The sequence below is a fragment of the Taudactylus pleione genome, unplaced genomic scaffold, assembly GCF_031769625.1.
Source record: "Taudactylus pleione unplaced genomic scaffold, aTauple2 ptg000080l, whole genome shotgun sequence".
In the NCBI taxonomy this organism is placed as follows: domain Eukaryota; kingdom Metazoa; phylum Chordata; class Amphibia; order Anura; family Myobatrachidae; genus Taudactylus; species Taudactylus pleione.
The window spans coordinates 8,959,576-8,980,249 of NW_028284482.1; the positions used below are offsets into that span (position 1 = coordinate 8,959,576).

Below are 20,674 nucleotides of genomic sequence, written 5' to 3' on the forward strand. Positions count from 1 at the left end.
CTTTCTGTATGTCATCAGCACAGAAAACAAGCACGTCACCTGCATACCTCTCATATATGCTGTTTACTAATCTGAGAAATTCTGTAATACAACTATAACTTTTATTTTTATTCATTTAATAGTGTGCAATTATTCTTAGGTACAACCTATCAATGTGATGGTAATCATTTGTTTTATTTTTATATTAGATGTGTCCTCATACACCTAGCAGCCTCTTTGGCGCTGAGAGTACAAATATAAAATGTGTCTATGACACAGAACTGTAACTATCAACTAGCATTCCCTTACTCACCCATCTACGGAGAGCACATATGCATGCATCTTGGAGGAGCCACAAGGATGTTACAGATTAATAAACTTGAACTGGTAACCTCAGATTAAATATCCAGATGTTTCTAACATAAGGCTAACCCAAACAGGTTTAAACATGAATTATTTATTTATTTATGAATGGCATTTTATAGTACATTACTGATCTGTCCTGGACATAGGTATTAATGTAATAAAAACAGTTCTTCACTATGACAGTCAGTATGCAGCTACTGTAAGTATAACCAGTTCAGGTTTGGCTGAACACGTCTCACATGATACTAGTTGTGGCCGGAGGCCGACCACACGTGATTAATGGCAGCCACGGCATTGAAGGGGTTAACCCTGTGACTCGGCGCCATATTTGAAATGTATAGGCGCTAGGCGCCCATTGTAAATGTGTACCTGGCTTTAGGCGACAAGCGTTAAGTGTGCTTTTAATGTTTTATATGCCGCAGCCCGGACTCGCTCTGGCGGCTGCAGCAATGAGGAGTGTTAACCCCGGGTGCCCTGCGCTGAACCGGGCGAGTGTGGGTAGAGTAGCTGCACGCTAGGGGACAGGGAGATCCAGTTCCCTGGACCCCTAGCACTGTGACCAGGTAATTAGGAGAGCCCCAGCAGTCCCAGACTACAGGGCTAGGGAATTACTGGTTGCACTGTAGAGTGCTGGAGGACTGGGAGAAAAGCTCCTAGTACAACCTGCACTGAAAGAGTTAAAGTCCTAACGTGGACACAGTTTAAAAGCACAAACACTACACATGATTTATAATGAACTGTATTAAAGTACATAAATCTATATTGCCATAAAGCACTGCATCTGATCTGCAATGCATTGGTGTATAAAGCACAGTATATTTAATAGTCTATGACATGTTTGAATGTACAGGATTATGCACTTGTAGAAATGTAAAAGGTATTGTGACATTTGGAGACAAACTGCTCTTTAGACATCCTCACCTAGGGATTGATATGATAATTGCCCTAGCCTGGCAGTGGAGGGTTGGTGTTGACTGAACAAGCCTTTTCATTGAAATGCGGGCTAGGAAGGCTCCTGTGTGTCTCTGTGTAAAATATCCAGCAAGTTTGGGGAAAACAATTTGTTTGTGTGAATAAACTGTTATTGGATTGAACTTCCTAAGAACTGGAGGTGTTAAGACAGGGAAAATCAAACTGGTTTTATGCATTGTTCCTCGTATTTGAAAGAATGAATGCAAGTTATCAGTAAAATGATATATTTACCATTTGAGAGAGAGACTATGATAAGTTTGTGTGTTTTGGGAAAGCCAAATGTTTTTGGGTGGTAACAAGGAAATTTAGTTAATTTCTGTGAAATGTAAGATGTGTTTATTTATGTTTTGTGAGATAGCATGATTGGCTAAGAGGAACCCAGGGCAGACTTACCCCCCTGTGGTAATGTGTATTGTAGTGGCATAAAAGGCGGCCATGTGAGCCCTGTATATCTCTGTACATCTTTGTGGACATCAAGACTGCTGGATCATCTGTATGCTATACCCCCTTAAAGCTAAGGGGAAGGGTCTTTTTCAAGACTGTGAGCAATAAACATCTTTGCCTGACTACAACTGCATCTCAATCCTGCGACCAACAGAATTGCGCAAAACGCTATTCCGTTCGCTGGCTGTTCTGGATTGAGCAAAGCATCTCCAAAGTTCAAGCCCTCTGCCAGCTACCGTGCAGAGCCTGGTCCATTGAAAGGGATCAGGAGGAAGCAGCTGACACTAATCAGGGGTTGTGGCCGCAGCTAGTCAACGCATACGCAGCAGCGGTTCCAGGTGCCGGAGGTAGGAGCCTAAGTGTACGCAAGAAGCGGGTTCCAAACGCCAATGGTAGAGTTTGGTGGTGGCAGCAGATCTGCATGTGTCCAGCTTAAGGTGGAGCGAATAGAAACAAAGGGCCTGATTCAGACCCACTCGCGAGCGGCTGTCCGCTCGCAAGTGGGTCGATGTTATGGACTGAGCATGCGCACGACGGAGGGAGCTCCGTCGTGCGCATGCGCCAGACGCGACGAGCGAAGGAAAGTCCTTCGCTCGTTGTGTCCGATCAAAGGGGGCGTGCTGTCAATGTTGATTGACAGCACGCCCCCTTTGGTGGGCGGGCCTCCCTGACGGGGGCGTTCCCACGGGGGCTCGTTCAGACCTAGAGGCGTGACCAGACCGCAAACAGCGAACGGTTCATTTGAATAGCCACCCCTATTTTCTTGACGAGCGAGCGCAAATAGCGTCCGGCTCTGAATCAGGCCCTTAGTTTTTAATTAGCTGAATTTGGCCAATAATTACATGTAATGTTGTGGTGAAATTCTGCAAAGTGCAGAATAATAGGATAAAAAATTTTGTAATGGCCCCGATGTACCACCCAATGGCGAAAGTGTATATAACTTTGACAAGGAAGATGGGCCCCATAACAGCTGTACCCCTTGCACCTATTGTAGTTACGCCCTTAGAGTTATGGTTAACTTAACATTTTATCCTGGCTAATTTAATTCTCTTCTTAGTGTCCAGTGCGAGTTGTGTGTATTTTGTAGGAGAAACAATTAAATATCTGCAAAGTTTAATGTATGTTTCAAGTTGTTAGAAGACCCTGTTAGATGATGTTTTGATCTGCATATGGTATGTCTTTCTGTGCTAAGCAAAGACAATCTGGAAAAAATGTCTATTCAAAATACAAAATCAATAAGAAAAATATAGCAGTGCTTAAAGGTTACCTAAAATTAAGTTAATATACCCTGTATGCAAATACTGTACATGCAGGGTACACTGTGGGTTCAGTCCGACAAACAGCAACTCTTGGCGTGCGATGTCATGGGTGACTCACTGCGCTGAGCATCTTTTTTTGCTCAAAATGTGAGTCTTATTCACACAAATAAAACAACTGGAAGCAACAAAACTATGCTGCTAGATTACACTGATCAAAGTGCCACGATGCAGCAGCCGCGGTTTTTCTCACGCCTTTCTGTTGTGCGTTATTTGCGACTTTGTATGTGTTTGAATTAAAAATAATTCCTATGTGGGTCAAGTCGCTGCCCAGCATCCTAGTACTTGAGTGGTGTTTCATTGAGTCTGCAATGTGAATAAGATGTAAAATGTAAAGCAAAAAACGGTACACGCCACACCTCTTGGCGCTGTTCAGTTGCGCCATATGGCATAGTGAAGCTAGGTGTATGAGGACATATCTGTAGATACTGCCTGTTGCAACAGGAACTAAGATAAGGACCCTAACATTCAAAAAGATTACAATGCAGTTAAAGAAAACCAATAAGCTTTAATTTTATAAATCTTTACTAGGGTCATTACAAGATTTGACTTTAACTGGTAAATTATTTTTGGCTTTTCCTTTCTACTAGTCAGGTTTGTCTAGTCCAGTGTCATATTGTTTACCTATGGCATAGTAGTAGTATGGCCGCCTGAATCTCCAACAGTGTCAGCACAGGAATCCCTGACACAACTTTGACCCAACTTGGGGATTTCTATCTACTGAATGATTCTTTGAGGACGCAAATTATAGCCCTTGAACACGGGTTGAAGCTGGGGTTTCAGTACATAACCCCCTTTCACACCTGGCTAATGGACACAGGTTATTCCCGAGTCGTCACCCTTCACATAGATGGAAGACAGGTCCAAACAGTGGACGCTTGGAGATGATGTAATCTCCAAGCACTACTGTACCCACCAATCAAGTCCTTTAAAACATGACCCGTATCATCAAGACCTGGGTCATGCCTATCAGACGTAAGCCGGGACGCTGACACAGGTTGCAAGTCCCGGGACTGTCAACCCAGGTCAGACCCTTTCAGACATAAATAGGACCCGGGTTGACTCACCATGCCCTGGCAAATTCCCGTGTTTTTGCTTATTTCTGAAAAGAGTATTACTGTACTTTCTGAAATTACTGAATACCCAGATATATGACATTTAATGGTAACATTACATATCACTGGTTAGCATTTTGTATGATGATAGAAGTTAAAGAGTATAGTATCTTCAAATTTTTATACTTTTCTATCTCTGTTGAATATTTGCATAATTGTACAATGTAAATGTAATTACTCTAAAGAGAACTTGCGACTATGTCCTACACTACCTTCTAATGTACTTATTACATAGTGCCTTGTGTGTGTACAGAGTTGAAGCTGTATAGATTAATTGCATGTAAAGGAGGGCGTGCCTCTATACTAAAAAGGGATACCACCTGAATATGTATTTACATCTATGCAGGGTTACTTTAACCAACCCAGTAAAAATGTATTGCTTGCACTTTGAAACAATTAGGTGTTTTTTATTTAACAACTCTCTTCCAAACACCAAGAGTTACATAAGACGTGTTTGAAATAGTACAAAAACCAATTGCAGCCAGATACCATGTTTGCTTCTTTAAGGTGCCCACACACATAGCGATATTTTACACGATCTGGCCGATTCCGACGAATCGTGACGACAGATCGTGTAAAATATGGCCAAATCGTGAGTCCTAACTCACGATCACGATGCCATGCGGGTCCCCGCTGGTCGCACATCGCATCGTCAGATCTGCCGTGCAGTAGGGCAGATCTGACAATCTGGAACAAAATGCACTGGGAAAAAAAAAAAGTTAAGAAGCACGATAGATCTTATGCTTTTCACTCCAAATCGTGTGTAGGAGCTGCCGGGGGAGAGTTCAGGGGAAATCGCACACATCGTGGGATCGTGTGCAGATCGGTATGTGTGTGGGCACCTTTAGACTAGCTCGATTTAGACCAATCATAATGCTTGCTGTAGAATGGCTTTATGGGTCATTACAGCCATAGTAATTAAAAATAATGCTATCATGATTTAATTTACATAAAACTATGTATAATCCTTTACTTATATGATCCTATGACACCCTAATACTTCCTTCCATTTACAATACAAATAGAACAATCACATAACCATTATAAATATACAAACATGAGGATTTTCCCTATAGCGGGTTACATGTTAGTTGTTAAATAATTCTGGTTTCATAGATTAATTATAAAAAGAAACATGCCAACTGATATAATAAATACTCTTACTAGGTTATTTTAAAAGTCAACATATGCCTGCAAATATGATAATATACTTTAAAATACAAAGGAGCAAGCAAGTTCATATGGTGCAATACTCAAAAAAGGTATATGCTGTGTAACAGTCACCTACCTGTACTATATTACATGTAACAGTGAAATCGCTATATACAATTTTAACTACAGTATAATTCTGCCAGCAGCCCCATCTGTGTCTCTAAGATAAAAGACTTAAAGGGGGCATCCACTATACGATTTTAGCAGGCGATTGAACGATAACGACGTCGTTATCGTTCAAAATTCGTTTATAAATCGTGCAGTGTTTGGTTGTTAACGATCAACGATGCGCGCACCCGCTGGTCGTTTGATCGTCTTGTCAGTCGACCAAACATGCAGGTCAATTTCACTTGATCTATGAAAGATCGTTTGCAAATCGTTCAGACTGAAAGATTAAATTTCAAGGGAAAAAATCAAGGGAAAATCGTTTAGAGATTGGACAGGGAGTAGATCGTCTAGTGGATGTGCCCCTTTACAGTATTACAGTGATTCAGCAACATAACACAGAAGTCCAGATGAATTTATCATAGCAAAATGTATAGTGTAACTCTGAATGAGCAGTTCCATATATATTTTAACTCTTAGCAACCACGAACCACCCCAATATGTTCTTTAAGGCAGAGCTATACAAGAGAGTGTTTTTGGGTGTGCGGACTAAAACAATCATATATATATATATATATATATATACATACATATACATACACACACACATATACACACACACTGTATATTACACATATACAAAGCCATGTATTGAGAAAATTATTTAAATACGGACAAATTGCCCAGTATTCTTAAAGTTGCACAAAAACTATAAAGGAATAGAACATAGCAGCAGAGTTAGCAATAGAAGCACTTACTGACGTCGTTTTCTGCAAGAATCTAGCGGATGCTGCAGCTTCTGAAGATAGGTGCATGATATACAGAGGTATGAGGACATAAAAATATTCCTATGTTGTATAGTGGAGCAAGGAAGGAAGACACTGTGCACAATGCCTTGGAATCAACAAACTGCTTCTAATGTGCCCATTTAATCCCAATGCCCATAGACCAACCTGACTCATTGCTATGAAATCACAGACATCTGCTGCAGAGTAATGGAGGTTCCTAATCCATAGCGCAATCAGGTCCAGCTGTTCCCATCTAAACCCTTCTCATTCATTCTGAGCACTGATCATGTACATACTGCTAACTGAACTACTCACATGTTATTGTAATAATAGTTTCGTAGAGCAGAGATGGGCTCTGGAAATTAAACAGCAGCATCTTAAAAACAAGATTATGTTGGTAGAAAAGGTTGAGTAGGAGGTAGAAACTCCCAGGCATCTATTTCATGTCCATTAATGGGGTGCTTCACACTTCACGAGTTTGCTGGTGCTTCAATAATACACTATAATCAGGGCCAGATTCAAACTACAATGGGTCTGGAGATGTTACATACTTTATAATAATATATTGAGCATGCCTCATAGTAGAATAAGCTGTAAATTAATTGGAATAGAATTACAGTACTCTTGCAATCCATTTTATTGTTTGTCAATATAATGCTTGTCCCATTGTTTAATTAACAAAGGTCTGGGCCCTCTTATTGGTATACTATCATACTGTCGGATTTTAACAATGTTGACACTAATATCGAATGGTTCTGAATGCTGACATGTTGATAACGTTGACATGTTAAAAATGTCGACATTATACAGGTCTACTTTATGAACAGATGAACATTAAGGTTAAGCTACGGATAGGGTTACATAGTAGTGTTGACATGCATAATAGATACAAGAGTCGATTCGAAACCATTTCAACATTCACAACAACGACATTCAGACCATTCTCATGTCGATATGGTGAATGTCAACATTATGAATGCCGATTTCGTATACCACAGCCATCGTATTATAATCACCCATTGAATTACATAAAAAATTAGTCACTTTAAACATGCAGGGGATAGACATAAGGATATCCTTCAGAATAAGTAAGGATCAATAAGGGTTGAGGTAACAATATGTGTAATAATGGGGCAGACTAGATGGGCCAAATGTTTCTTATCTGCCGTCAAATTCTGTTTCTATCTCGCCAGAACTGCAAATCGTGGGCTATTACATTTGACCCCAGAAATTTTGGCCACCTCCTAGCTTTTTAACTTAGCATTTTGCACACAAAGTAACATGCCACAGTGCTTTTACCTATTTTTCCATCTTGTTATAAGTAGTACTACCAAGCCTTATTTAATGAACTATGGCAAAAGATTATAAGCTTTCCATACATTGATGTAGACTCTCCTAGAACAAGATCATAATGTGTATAATTTAATTTCCTAATTTAGACTTGATTCTACATTCTATTCTTATTTTTGTTCTTCTATCAGCATTTTTTTATTATATCACAGCTATGCTGCTGTAATTTGTTTACTTCCACAAACCTATATATTCTGCTGATTCTCTCCATGCACTACATGTGTGGGCAGGTACAGAAGAGCACGGCTTCAGCCTTGCCTCTCGCTGATTCAGGCCACCAATGCTCAAAGTTGAGTTACAATATTTTCCATGCTGGAACTTGGAAACTTGTTGGGTTGTTAGTGTGAAGTGGTAAGAGGGTTCTACAAATACTACCTAGGTTTGTAGAAGCTTGATTTAATCACAACATGGAAAAGTGTCCCCAAAAGATGTCCCCACAAATATGGCAAAATAAATTCAAAGCATTTATACAACCAAAGGAAACTAATTTTAATTGAAAGTTTGTTTTCCTTGGTACATTTATTTCACATAAATAAACTACAATATTATAGAGTTTTATATAATGTAACTAGTGCAAAAACAGGGAATGGCCCCTGAATTAATTACATTTTATGGAAACATATAAACCAAGTAAATACATACATCACTTTTTTTATAAAGCATAGAGGACAACAACAAAAATAAACGTATGTAAAAAAAAAAAAAAGCATCAACATGTAAGAGTCCCATATCTAAGTCTACAACAAAATGGAATCCAATTGTCCTACAACTCCAAATATGTGTTATATCTAATTATGCCATACTCAGATCCCTTGACCTGAAGGAGAAATCATTTCCTGAAGGACCAGATGCAGTAGATGGTTCTGTTCTGCTGTTAAAAGAGGCCTGAAAATAAGATGATAATTAAAGGAATTACAAGAGGTTACTGTGTGTGTTTGATGATAATGGGACACAGCAACAATAAACATGATATACTGTAGACTATTAATCTAACAAATGCATACTAGGACATTTTACTGTGTGCTCTAATGGGAAGAAAACCTTATTTATTGCAAATATAAGGAACACACTTTTAAAACTGTAATGTTTTGTTTACACATTCTGATGTTTTTATCTGAATTAAGCTTGTGTTTGTTCAAAACTAAACTTGACTTACTGGCATTTTATGTGTGTCTATGGAATACAAATATTAGGAGTTGGGCAATCACACTACACTAAAAAATAGTTTAAAAAAAAAAGGTACAGAATTTTTCTTTCTAAATGTTCTAAGTTATACCACAAGGTAATACAGATCCATTATCTCAGTGGTTCCCAAACTTTCTCAGTTCGTGACACCCTTAGGGCCTCCGTAATTATTTCAAGGCACCCCCAAGCCAAAATAATTACTGTGCAGTTCCGTTGGGTCAATGTAACATAATAAGCATTTGAAAATGCCTCTCCCTTTGCCCCCTCCATGTCCCTCCCTTTGCCCCGTCCATGTCCCTCCCTTTGCCCCCTCCATGTCCCTCCCTTTGCCCCGTCCATGTCTCTCCCTTTGCCCCATCAATGTCTCTTCCTTTGCACCCTCAATGTCTTTCCATTTGCCCCCTTCATGTCTCTCCACTTCCCCCCTCCATGTCCCTCCCTTTGCCCCCTCCATGTCCCTCCCTTTGCCCCCTCCATGTCCCTCCCTTTGCCCCATCAATGTCTCTTCCTTTGCACCCTCAATGTCTTTCCATTTGCCCCCTCCATGTCTCCCCTCTTACTTACCTTTAGTTGTAATAGTCAGCGCTGTTCTGCAGCATCGCTCCTCAGATCAGACACTTCCTGTCTGATCTCCCACAACATACTGCATTATAGGATCCTCAACAACAGGCAGCCTCAGGATTTATTGCCTGTTGCTTTACAGTAACAGCTCTCCCCCCACTCATTGCAACCACCGCTCTACTCCGCACCGCCAACCCCTCTCCCACCCGTGTAAAATATATATATTTTACACAAAAATAAAAATATTCACTGGCTGGCCTATCTAGGCCACCGGTCATCGTGGCACAGTTTGGGAACCATGAATTAATTGAATGTATTTGATTAGCCAATTGTTACTGCATATGAAATGACTATTATTAGCATTTACATTATTTCACTAATAACCTGTGACACAACAGAAACAATTTATGGAGGCAGCATACTACCTTCATTTGCAAGCTGTACTGGGAAGATCTGAGGAGAGGAAGGTCCAAGTCATACTTGCCTACTCTCCCAGGACTGCCGGGAGCCTCCCGAAAATCGGATGCCGCACCAGGCACCCAGCAAGAGTAGGCAAGTCCCCTGGAATGAAGGCCACCCCCCGCGTCCCCCTTCACGATTGCCACAAAAGTGGGCGGTCCGGGGGTGCGATGATGTGATTTGCGCTGAATTGTGTCATCGTAGCGCCGCCCCCTGCTTTATAATGCTTGTAATATCAGCATTTTAAAGCAGGGGGGCGGGCCACGATGAAGCAATCGCGGCGGCACCCCCCTGCTCCGCCTGCCTAAACCTCCCCAACCCTCCCTGCTGCACCGACCTGGCAGCCCTCTCGGAGGGGGCTGCCCAAATGTCGGTAAGTATGGTCCAAGTGGGAGTGGCAATTCACAGCATTACGTATTGTGTTGTGGGCAGGGCCACAATAAAGCGATTCACAGTGAATCACATTCTTACGTTCCCTTCTCTTGTGAAGGTTGCCTATTCTCCTAGAACCTGGGGAACTACCCCAAATTTAGGAGTCTCACAGAAATTCCAGGAGAGAAGGAAAGTAAGTGGAGGCAGCCATGTTGTAATTATTTACAAAATGTCTCCGCGATTGACTAGTTACTAAATAAATTATAGGCCACATTCTAATGGACATCAGTTTGGGCCACAAAATGTCTATCTCCACTATTTTATAGGACTGCAGAAAATGCTGGAACTCTGTAAATAAACGCTAGTTACAAGCTGATCTACCAGGCTTCCATTTGAGTAAAGAAGGTAAGAATATGCTTAGTATAACTTAATGAACAGTGTCTCTGAGTTGTTCTCCAATAGTGTTTCATCAAGAAAATTGGTCTTGTCACTTATGCTGGGTACACACTGACAGATACATTGGCCAATCAATTGATCGGCCAATATATCTGCTGCCCGTCGGGCAGTGTGTACCCGCGATATGTCGTCGTTCACCGATATATCACATTTGCTGTGCTGCACAGCCGATGGACAGATATATCTGCAGACATATCTGTCCATCAACAGGTGTGTACGGGTGGTCCGCAAACCGCCCGTACACACACAGCGGCAGCCGCGAGACGGGGGGCAGGACACGCCCCGACCCGCCGGGACATGAGGGCACAAGCAGATGATCGCTGTTCAGTGTGTATGAACGACCATCATCTGCTGATATATCTGTCAGGTGTGTATCTACCTTTAGATTAGTAATGATATTAGGGAAAACCAGTAATATAGGGAATGCAACACAGGGTAAATAAAAACAAATAATTGCAGAGCAGTGTGGGTGAGACTGAGAATTGCATAACTATAATATTGGTCTGCATGGTATTTCAGGATTCCTTTAAGGATTAATCAAAGATTAAGACAAGGATTAACCCTGTCTGGAAAGAGTAGAAGTGCTATATGTATATTAAATAACAGCTGTGGCACCCTGCGTACAGTGGATTTACAAAGAAAAAAACAGTCAATTTAATTGTTGCTTTAAATTACATTAGTCCCTGAACCAAATAACTCTTTACAGTTATTACTACTAAGATTGCAAAAATAATTGACCTGAATTTTAAATGGTTTATGTTATTGGCAATATATAATAACAGACACTGACCAAGCAGCAATATCAGGCAATGCACTTCTAAATGCTGCATTTCTGCCTCTAAAACAACGACATTGTCTGATAATGATCCAATTTAAATTGCTTGAATTGTTATTGTGAATGTGTAAATGTGCTCAGATGATGTCCATTATTAGCATGTTTGCACATGTCCAGTACAGCTCCATAACTTCATATAGGGCCTGATTCAGACCCGGTCGCAAGCGCTCGCAACCGGGTCGATGGTGGCCCACAGCGCATGTGCACAACGGAGCCGGATCCTTCGTGCGCATAGGCGAGACCCGGCTAGCGACGTGCAAGCCGTCGCTCCGGGTCTCGCACCAAAGGGGGCGAGCTGTTGATGTTGAGTGACAGCTCGCCCCGTTTGGTGGACGGACCGGGGGGTGGCTGCCCAAACGAGGGAACGCTTGCTGTTTGGGGGCGGCCCCACTGACATCATGTTAGAGCCGAAAGCTCTCTGGGGCTTGCAATGAACGAGACCCTACCACAAGGGTCTCATCGCAAGCCCGATGGTCGCGATGGTCTTGACCATCGTGACCATCATCATGGCCGTTCGCTATAGCTGTGGGTGGTCACCCACAGCTATGCGAGCGGCCAAGAGGCCGCTCCTAAAAAAAAACAGCGCCCGCCCTGATTCAGAGCGAGCGCTTTTTGCTAGCGCCTCTGAATAAGGCCCATAGACCATAAGCCTGTGTTTAATGAAGGCTGGCTCTCATCCAATCTTGCCACATGTGTCATTTAGGTTGAGTCGCGGTGTAGTCCACCTCTTGCCAAAATTAAAGTGCAAGGATTTACTTGTGGTTTTTACTATAGAAAGCACTCACCAGAGTTCAACTTGCAAAATTTTTAGAGACTCTACATCATTTTCCTGGCATGCCATCTGAAAAACATAACACTCATAAAAGAAAATAATTCTCATATGTGCACACAAGAAATTTCAACCTCTACACAGAACCCTCCACTATTACATTAGACAGCACATTTCAAACAATTGCATTTTATCCAAATACAGAGGTGTCTTCATAAATCTAGCCTCAATCTAGTCAGGTGTCGCGAGACGTTGCCAGAGAGAGCTCAAGGGCGATTGCATACGACATCGGATCGTTTGCAAATCGCACCGTTTATAGGCCCCTTTAGACACATTTTCAGCAAAAAAATACGCCCAATGCTAGCACGGGACCTTGTGGCTCACTCACAACAGGCATATCGCGTTGCATGGTGTATTGAGGCTAGATGAGCAAGGACACATCTGTGTTCAGTGCTGGAACTAGGGGTCCCAGCGCCCCGTGCAGGCCATGCCCTCTCTGCATGACGTCATACGGAGGGGTCGGGGCTACAATCGCCAGCAATGCAAGGAGGATACTCAGGATGCTCCGGGGGGCCTGTAAGGCAGCGGTGTTTGCGTCTGAAGCGTCCTAAGGATGCTCCAGGCAGCACTGCTGCAGAGATCCTGGCTGTAGCACAGTGTTGGCTAACCTTGACACTCCAGCTGTTGTGGAACTATATATCCCAGCATGCCCTGCCACAGTTTTAGCATGCCCTAATAGCAAAACTGTAGCAGTGCATGCTGGGTTATGTAGTTCCATAACAGCTGGAGTGTCAAGGTTAGCCAACACTGCTGTAGCATGTCTTTCCAGGCACCCTGCTAGCCAGATGCAGGGGCCATAGGTGAGTGGTGGTGTCGCCCACAGAGCTCTGCACACCCCTAGTTACAGCCCTGCCTGTTTTGTCCAGTAATGCCCAGATGACAAGCATGAATTTCGGGACATATATTCAACAATTGGAGTGCAAGTTTGTTAATCACTCTCTGCTTGTTCAGCTAGAGAAGCACATCTCTGCTAATAGGGCAACCAATTGCAGATGAGTAAAAAAGAACACCCTATCTGGTTGTATAAACAAAATAGTGGTTACAGTTACTCTTAAAAACTGCACAATCCAAAAATAAAATGTGAAGTTATGCCGAAAGTTTATGTAGATCTCTGACACAAAACATCTTATTTAAGTAAGCATATCACAATGTACCAAGCAAGTCTTATAGGTAAATACTGATACTTACCACAACAGACTGCAACAGTAAAAATACCTCTTCAGTCAAATAATTCACTGTAAAAATAGAAAGAGAAACCAAAATTAGTGGGTAGAAATACCATAGTCATAAAATGTGCAGTAAGCGACAACTAATCCGGTTTCTTTTCACCTAGACACTAACCTAGAGGCAGATTAAATTCTCAGGAAATCTGCCACCACGATGTTCAGCTGCCCAAATCACCGTGCATTATACTACCAGAGCCAAATATTGCTCATTTTCCTGCGCACCTCTATAGTGTGCAAGGCAAAAAGGGGATTTTCTTCTACTCACTGTAAAATCAATTCCTCTGAGTCCATTTGGGGGACACTGACGCTGGGTTATGATGGAGAGGCCGAGGAGTAGGCACTAAAAGGTCAATAAGATGAAACTCCCCCTCCCTTATATACCCTCCCCTTCTCTTAGCTCTGAAAGAGTATGGACAAAGCCGAAACCAGACCTTACTTACTTTAAGAAGTTTGGCAAAATAATTAAAACATTTATAATTTAGGAGATGTGCAGCTCCCTGCTTAGATTAGGGAGGTCTATCTCCCTTTGCAGACATACCTTTAAAGGGGCAGACTAGATGGGCCAAGTGGTTCTTATCTGCCGTCAAATTATATGTTTCTATCGTCACCACTAGTTGCAACACTCACAGAGACAAGGACACAAGGCCTGTATCGCCACTTTTTTTTTTTTAAACACTAACTAGCTTGCCTGAACATGCCATATATCAGTCAAGCCACAAACAAAAGAAAGAAAAAGAAACAAACACAAACAAAAAAATAAAATAACTCTAACTACCTCTGATAAATACACAAGCATAAAACAAGTACAATGATTTTCAGTCTGTACAATACCACACTTCCCAGCCTCCGAGCTCCTCACATGCAGCATGGGAGCAGCTGTCTTTCTTTTCAAGCAGTCCTGGGAAACAGCCGGAAGGGGCCTGACCTGAAAGGACCTTTCTCTGTCTTCTGGGAGTGTGTGCAAGATGGCTGCCGTAATTACCAGACGGCACCCAAACAAACAGGTAAGCACTGGCTCCACCGTGCCTCCTTGCACCCCCTTAGATGTACCGGAGCTCACTTAAACCGCACTGGACCCTGTGTTATGTCAATCTTGCCACTCAGTCAGCCAGCATTACCTCAGTAAGCTGTGGCGGCCGTGTAGTCTAAGCCGGTGCATCTGGGAAGTGTCGCCATGTGGGGGGGACTTGCATTAGTAACGTAGGGTCCCAGAACACCCATGGGTGTCTCATGACCCAGTGCATGGAGCAGCATGCGGCAGGGGGAGACAGACACCGGCTACCGGTGCTGTCCCAATGCCCTGCTCCTCCTTAGCCTGATCTTGTAAGGAGATTTAGGCACCTAATATGAAGGTGGGAAAAAAAACGCTAGAAATAAATAAGCCCTAGCATATCTTCATGCCTCTCCAACAGGCACTTAAAAAAAAGGAGAGGAGCTAGGGAAAGGAGAGGGTCATTATTATTAATAAGGTCTATTATTATTATTATTTATTTATATGGCGCCACAAGTGTTCCGCAGCGCCTCACAAAGCATGAACAAACAGGTGACCAGTGACTTACAGTACATTAGTGACCATAACACACACATAAGCAGCAGAGCATATGCAGCATAGGGTGCCCTAGTGGGAAGTAAGAAGTAGGTAAAAATAGGGAGAAGCACAAGAGGGTAGAGGGCCCTGCTCGTAAGAGCTTACTGTACATTCTAAAAGGGAGGAGCAGACAAACAGATGCGACACAGATGGAGCAAACAGGGAGGAAGGAACAAGTAGTAGCAAGTTAGGAGAGCTGGAAGGCTTTAATGAATTAGTGGGTCTTGAGAGCCCATTTGAATGATTGTAGAGAGGTGGAGAGTCTGATGGGGAGAGGGAGAGAGTTCCAAAGGTGGGGAGCAGCACGGGCAAAATCTTGGATGCGGGAGTTGGAGGAAGTAATTAGTCGGCATGAAAGGCAGTGTGCAATAGTTGCACAAAGAGGGCGGAATGGAGAGTGAATGGAGATGAGATCAGAGATATAAATGGGAGAAGATTGGGTGAGGGCTTTGTAAGCAATTGTGAGAACCTTGTATTGGGTTCTGAAGAGGAGCCAGTGGAGGGCTTGTAGGAGAGGGGAGGCAGATGTAGAGCGTTTGGAGAGATAGATGAGCCAAGCAGCAGCATTGAGGACAGACTGGAGAGGAGAGAGATGGGATTTGGGGAGGCCAGATAGGAGGGGATTACAGTTGTCAAATCTGGAGATGACCAGTGGGTGTATCAGGGTTTTTAGTAGCATGCTGGGTGAGATAGGGTCTGATCTTGGAAATATTTTTGAGATGGAAACGTCAGGACTGCGAGAGGTTCTGGATATGTGGTTTGAAGGAGAGGGATGAGTCCAGGATAAAACCAAGACAGCGCACTATGGGGCTAGATGAGATAGTTGTGCCATCGATTGATAAATAGTGAGAAGTGAGGTTATGTGGGAGGGTGGGAAGACAATCAGCTCAGTCTTAGACATGTTAAGTTTAAGAAATCGCTGGGACATCCAGGAAGAGATAGCAGAGAGACAGTTGGAGATACGAGTCAGTAGAGAGCGGAAGAGATCAAGGGAGGAAAGGTACAGTAGGTTTCATTATCATCAGCATAGAGATGATAATGGAGGTCAAAAGAGCTGATGAGTTCACCTAGAGAGGACATATAGATGGAGAATAGGGGTGGTCCAAGAACAGAACCTTGGGGAACACCTACTGTAAGAGGCTGTGGGGGGGGAAGAAGAGTCATGAGAGGAAACAGAATGATTGGTCAGAGAGGTAGGAAGACAGCCAAGAGAGGGCAGTGTCATGTAGACCAAGGGACTGAAGGATTTGCAGCAGGACAGGGTGGTCCACAATGTCAAAAGCAGCAGAGAGGTCAAGGAGAATGAACAGAGAGTAGTGGCCCTTGGTTTTGGCGGTAAGGAGGACTTTCGTGAGGGCAGTTTCAGTGGAGTGGAGAGAACGGAAGCCAGACTGAAATGGGTCAAAGAGGGAGTGGGAGGAAATAAAGGTGGTTATAAACAATACGCTGAAGGAGTTTGGAAGCAAAAGGGAGGAGAGAGATGGGTCGGTAGTTAGAGAGAATGTTAGGATCAAGGGAAGGTTTTTTTTAAGAATGGGAGAGACTAGGCAATGCTTGAATGCAGAAGGGACAGTCATGAGAGAAAGAGATTAAGGAGGTGGGCAAGATGGGAGCAGGCAGAAGGAGAGAGGTAGCAAAGGAGGTGGGTGGGAATAGGGTCAAGGGGGGAGGTGGATGGGGAGGGGAGGACCGGATGAGGGCCATGACTTCCTCTCCAGATACAGGGGAGAAGGATGTCAGAGTCGGTAAAATGGATGGGAATGGGTGATCCGGGAAAGGAGGAGGTAGAGAGCTGGGGGACGGGTTGGATATGATGTCCTGATATATGGAATCAATTTTAGATGTAAATTAGGTAGCAAAGTCAAGGGCAAAGAGCGAGGAGGGGAGAAGAGAAGGGGGTGGGCAGAGGAGGGAGTTGAAGGTGGTGAAGAGACGCTGGGGATTTGAAGACTGGGAGGAGATGAGGTTCTTGAAATATGTTGGGAAAGGGCAGCACTGTAGGATGAGAGCATAAATTTGAAATGGAGAAAATCTGCCTTAGAGCGTGATCTACTCCACTGTCGCTCATCAGTTTGTCAACAATTTTGCAGGTATCTGGTAGATTTTTAATGCCAGGGTTGAGGTGTGGATCTGCGAGGGTGAGTAGTGATCGCCGGAGCAATAGAGTCAACAGCAGAAGTAAGGGAGGCATTATACAGGGAAGTGGCTTGTTCAGGGCAAAGAGAGGATAGGGGAGAGAAATGAGTCAAGCAGGGAAGAATAGGAAAGGTGTCGATAGCCTCAATGTTAATGCTTAGTGATGGTGGCTTTAGGGGGTAGAGAAGGGGAAGGAGAGAGGAATAGGTTAAAAGAGAGAAGGTGATGGTCAGGGAGAGGGAATTGGAGTAATCAGAAATATCACAACGGTGAGTGAAGACCAGATCAAGCGAATGCCCACTCACATGGGAGAGTGAGGAGGTCCATTGGGAGAGGCCAAATGAAGACGTGAGGTTGAGGAGTTTGCAGGCAGAGGATTCTGTGGGAATATCAATTGGAATATTCATGTTAACTAGGATAATAAAGAAAAGGTGAGAGAAAGTGAGGGAGTCAGGAAGCAAAGTTGTCAAGGAACTTGGAGTGAGGGCCAGGGGGACGGTAAATGACACCTACTCAGAGGTGTATTGGTTGGAAGAGGCGTACAGCATGAACTTCAAAGTAAGGGATGGTTCTGAGGGTATGAGTTGGTAGGAGTAAATAGGGATAGAAGCACCCCAACACCACCACCATGGCGACCCCCAGGCCAGGGGGTGTGGGAGGTGAGACCACCAGAGGTGAGAGCTGCAGGAGAAGTGGTGTCAGAGGGTGAAATCCAGGTTTCAGTAATGGCTAGGAGATTCAGGGAATTGGAGATGAAAAGGTCATGGGTGTGGACCAGTTTATTACAGACTGATCTGGCATTCCAGAGGACACAGGATAGAGGGACAGAGTTTGTGGGAGAGATGTGAATGAGATTATCAGGGTTGCTGTAGCGTGGAGGTGACATGGAGATGAATAGAGTGTAGTGATCGTGCAGGCTCTAGTGCAAGGAGGGGAACCTGTAGGAGGTGGGCAGGGAGGGGGATTAATGAAATGAGGATGGAGGTGGGGTGAAGTGAGAGGGAGAGGAGGGTGGGAAGAGAGATTAGAAGTGGGGTAGTAGAACTCCAGTGGAGTATAAGAAAATGGAGCAATGGGAGAAGAGGCGGAGGAAGACATACAGAGGAGGGGAGAGGAAGTAGAGGAGACCATGGGGACAAGATAAAGGTGGAAGCAGGGGGCAGAACAAAAGATTAGGTAGACACTGAGTGAAGGGGGGAGTTAAAGAAATCATGGTCATGGTAAGGTTGAGGTAAATAGGGGAAGGAAAAGTTGGAAGTAGGAATGAAGAAAGAATGTAAGGGAACGTGCAGATTTCCAGAAATACAAGTAAAAGTACAGTGTAGGAAAAGGTGTCAGCACAACAAAAGTTTATTATTGAGTATATTAATAGTGGGGATTTGATGGAGGAGAAATTTAATAATAAAGTAGACAGTGGTAGTAGCTAGATGATGTAAGACTAGGAAACAGGGCAAAGTTAAAGAGACATTATAAGAGGGTAATCTGACATTAACACAGATACAGTATGCATTAAATGTAAAGTACAGAGCCAGCACAAATAGTAGCAAGTGAGGCATAAGGTTTTTTTAGCGACCAAACAGGGAGTCCAGTGATGATAGTCCTGGTTATGTAGTCAGCTACTACTCCTACCTGTCTACTCCTCTGTCTCTCTCTTATAACCCAGTGTCAGTGTTCTCCAGATAGGATGAAAGAGGAATCAGTGTTGTTACCATTCTGAAGGCACTTTGGAGCCATCGCAGATTATTGAATTGCCCTCATAGGGACATGTATACAAATGTAGTTTAAGAGGACAAAGATTTTAAAATATTGCTTACATTTTCAACAATTTTATGAAGCTGTCCTTCAACTCTTATAAATAATTAATATGTTACTTTGAACTCAACACAACTGCTTTAAAATTCAACATTTTTCATCCATTACAGAATAGAAAGATGCTACATCTGTTACAGTTACTTCCTTATCAGTCACTTTAGCTTGGAACTTTGTTTATAAATATGTTGCTATATTAGCACCTAAGCCACACCTCTTTTATAAAAAAAAAACTGGAGTTCTTTTTACAATTTTGTTGCAAGTTATTACATATCTTTTACTTTACATATATAGAACATATTTTTTTATTGACCTGCCAATATTTTACATACATGTTTATTATCATTTACTTTTGCTTTGTCCAAAGGTGTTTAAACATATCAATGTGAAAAAGCAAATTTGAACTGTGATTTTAATTTTGGTCATCACATACCTTAGTAATGACACAAAACTCCAGTGGTTTTTAACCCATAATTATGGGAAAAATACCAGCCAAACAAGTACTGTAAGCAGCACAACTCATACTAATCTGAAACAAGTAATTCCTCCCACGGCTTTCCTGTCAACCGCAGACTGAGACACCCAGAAAAAAAAACATGAACTAAGGCCCTTAACAATGGGAAACGAGGACTCGCTATTTAGCAAGTTAGAGGATCTGTGGGGAGCAGCATGATGAGTCTTTAAAATAAATATTTTCAAGAGTTCTAACTGTTAAATAAATTAAGAGCACAATTACTGTTTGGGGGATCAAAGTAAATGACAAAAGTATACTTTCTATCAGTACCTTCACAAAGTCAGTGGACTGCAGTACTGCAGCCAATGAATGACTATCAGTAATAAAATGTGTACTGAGGAATTATTGCATCTACAAACAGTTAAGTTAATTCTTAGTGAATGTGACAAAGGGAAAAATTACCTATGTTGTAACTACACCTGCCAATGTAAAACACCCGTCTAATCATAACTGTGTCACCATTCTTCCAGCACACCAAAATCCCCAGAATGATTATCTGCATATCTAAAGACTGCAGACATGAGACCCACTGGCTGGTGTGGTTGCTGCAAGATCTATAGGAGTCTGCAATAATTAAACATAATGTGAGCTTGCAGGACACACAGCAGTAAGGAGCAGGGTGACACTCATAGGCTGGTGAATTAGCTGCATGGTCTTCAGGAGTCTGACATCATTTACATGGGATGTAGTTATTGCGGCCGTCGGTCTAAATCCCGACGGGGGAAGCCCGACAAGGGACTTAAGATAGGTGTCGAAATACCGACGCCGATCTTAATCCCGACGCTGGAATCCAGAAGAACGCCAGCCCTAACAAGGTAAGTCCGGGGCGCCCTTAGCTGTTAGCCGCGGGTGGGAGAGTTAGGTTTAGGTAGAATAGCGGGGTTAGTGTTAGGTTTGGGGGGGGAGGTTAGGGCTAGGCACCCCTAAGGGGGAGGGTTAGGCACCACTGGAGGGGGGGGTTAGAGTTAGGTACAGGCACTAACGGGGAGGGTTAGGGTGCGGAAGGTTAGGGTTAGGCTACAAGAAGGGAGAGTTAGGGTTAGGGGGGGGAAGGGGG

The 20,674-nt window shown here is 43.0% G+C and overlaps 2 protein-coding genes across 3 annotated transcripts in view; both read right to left on the minus strand.

Moving 5' to 3' along the window:
• The window catches only part of GSG1 (germ cell associated 1), a 67,538-nt gene extending 61,214 nt beyond the window's left edge, over positions 1-6,324 (minus strand). Inside the window, exon 1 of the mRNA XM_088468123.1 lies at positions 6,268-6,324. Within this exon, the coding sequence (XP_088324249.1) occupies positions 6,268-6,324 (57 nt within the window). The remainder of the gene's footprint in view (positions 1-6,267) is intronic.
• Positions 6,325-8,176: 1,852 nt separating this feature from the next.
• The window catches only part of LOC148532284 (40-kDa huntingtin-associated protein-like), a 50,449-nt gene continuing 37,951 nt past the window's right edge, over positions 8,177-20,674 (minus strand). The window contains exons 11-13 of one of the 2 annotated variants that reach the window (XM_088468125.1): positions 13,533-13,579; positions 12,301-12,356; positions 8,177-8,532 (exon numbers count right to left, since the gene is read on the minus strand). In XM_088468125.1, coding sequence (XP_088324251.1) covers positions 8,451-8,532; positions 12,301-12,356; positions 13,533-13,579 — 185 coding nt within the window. In that variant the 3' untranslated portion in view covers positions 8,177-8,450. The remainder of the gene's footprint in view (positions 8,533-12,300; positions 12,357-13,532; positions 13,580-20,674) is intronic. The other variant, XM_088468124.1, reaches the window with a different exon arrangement.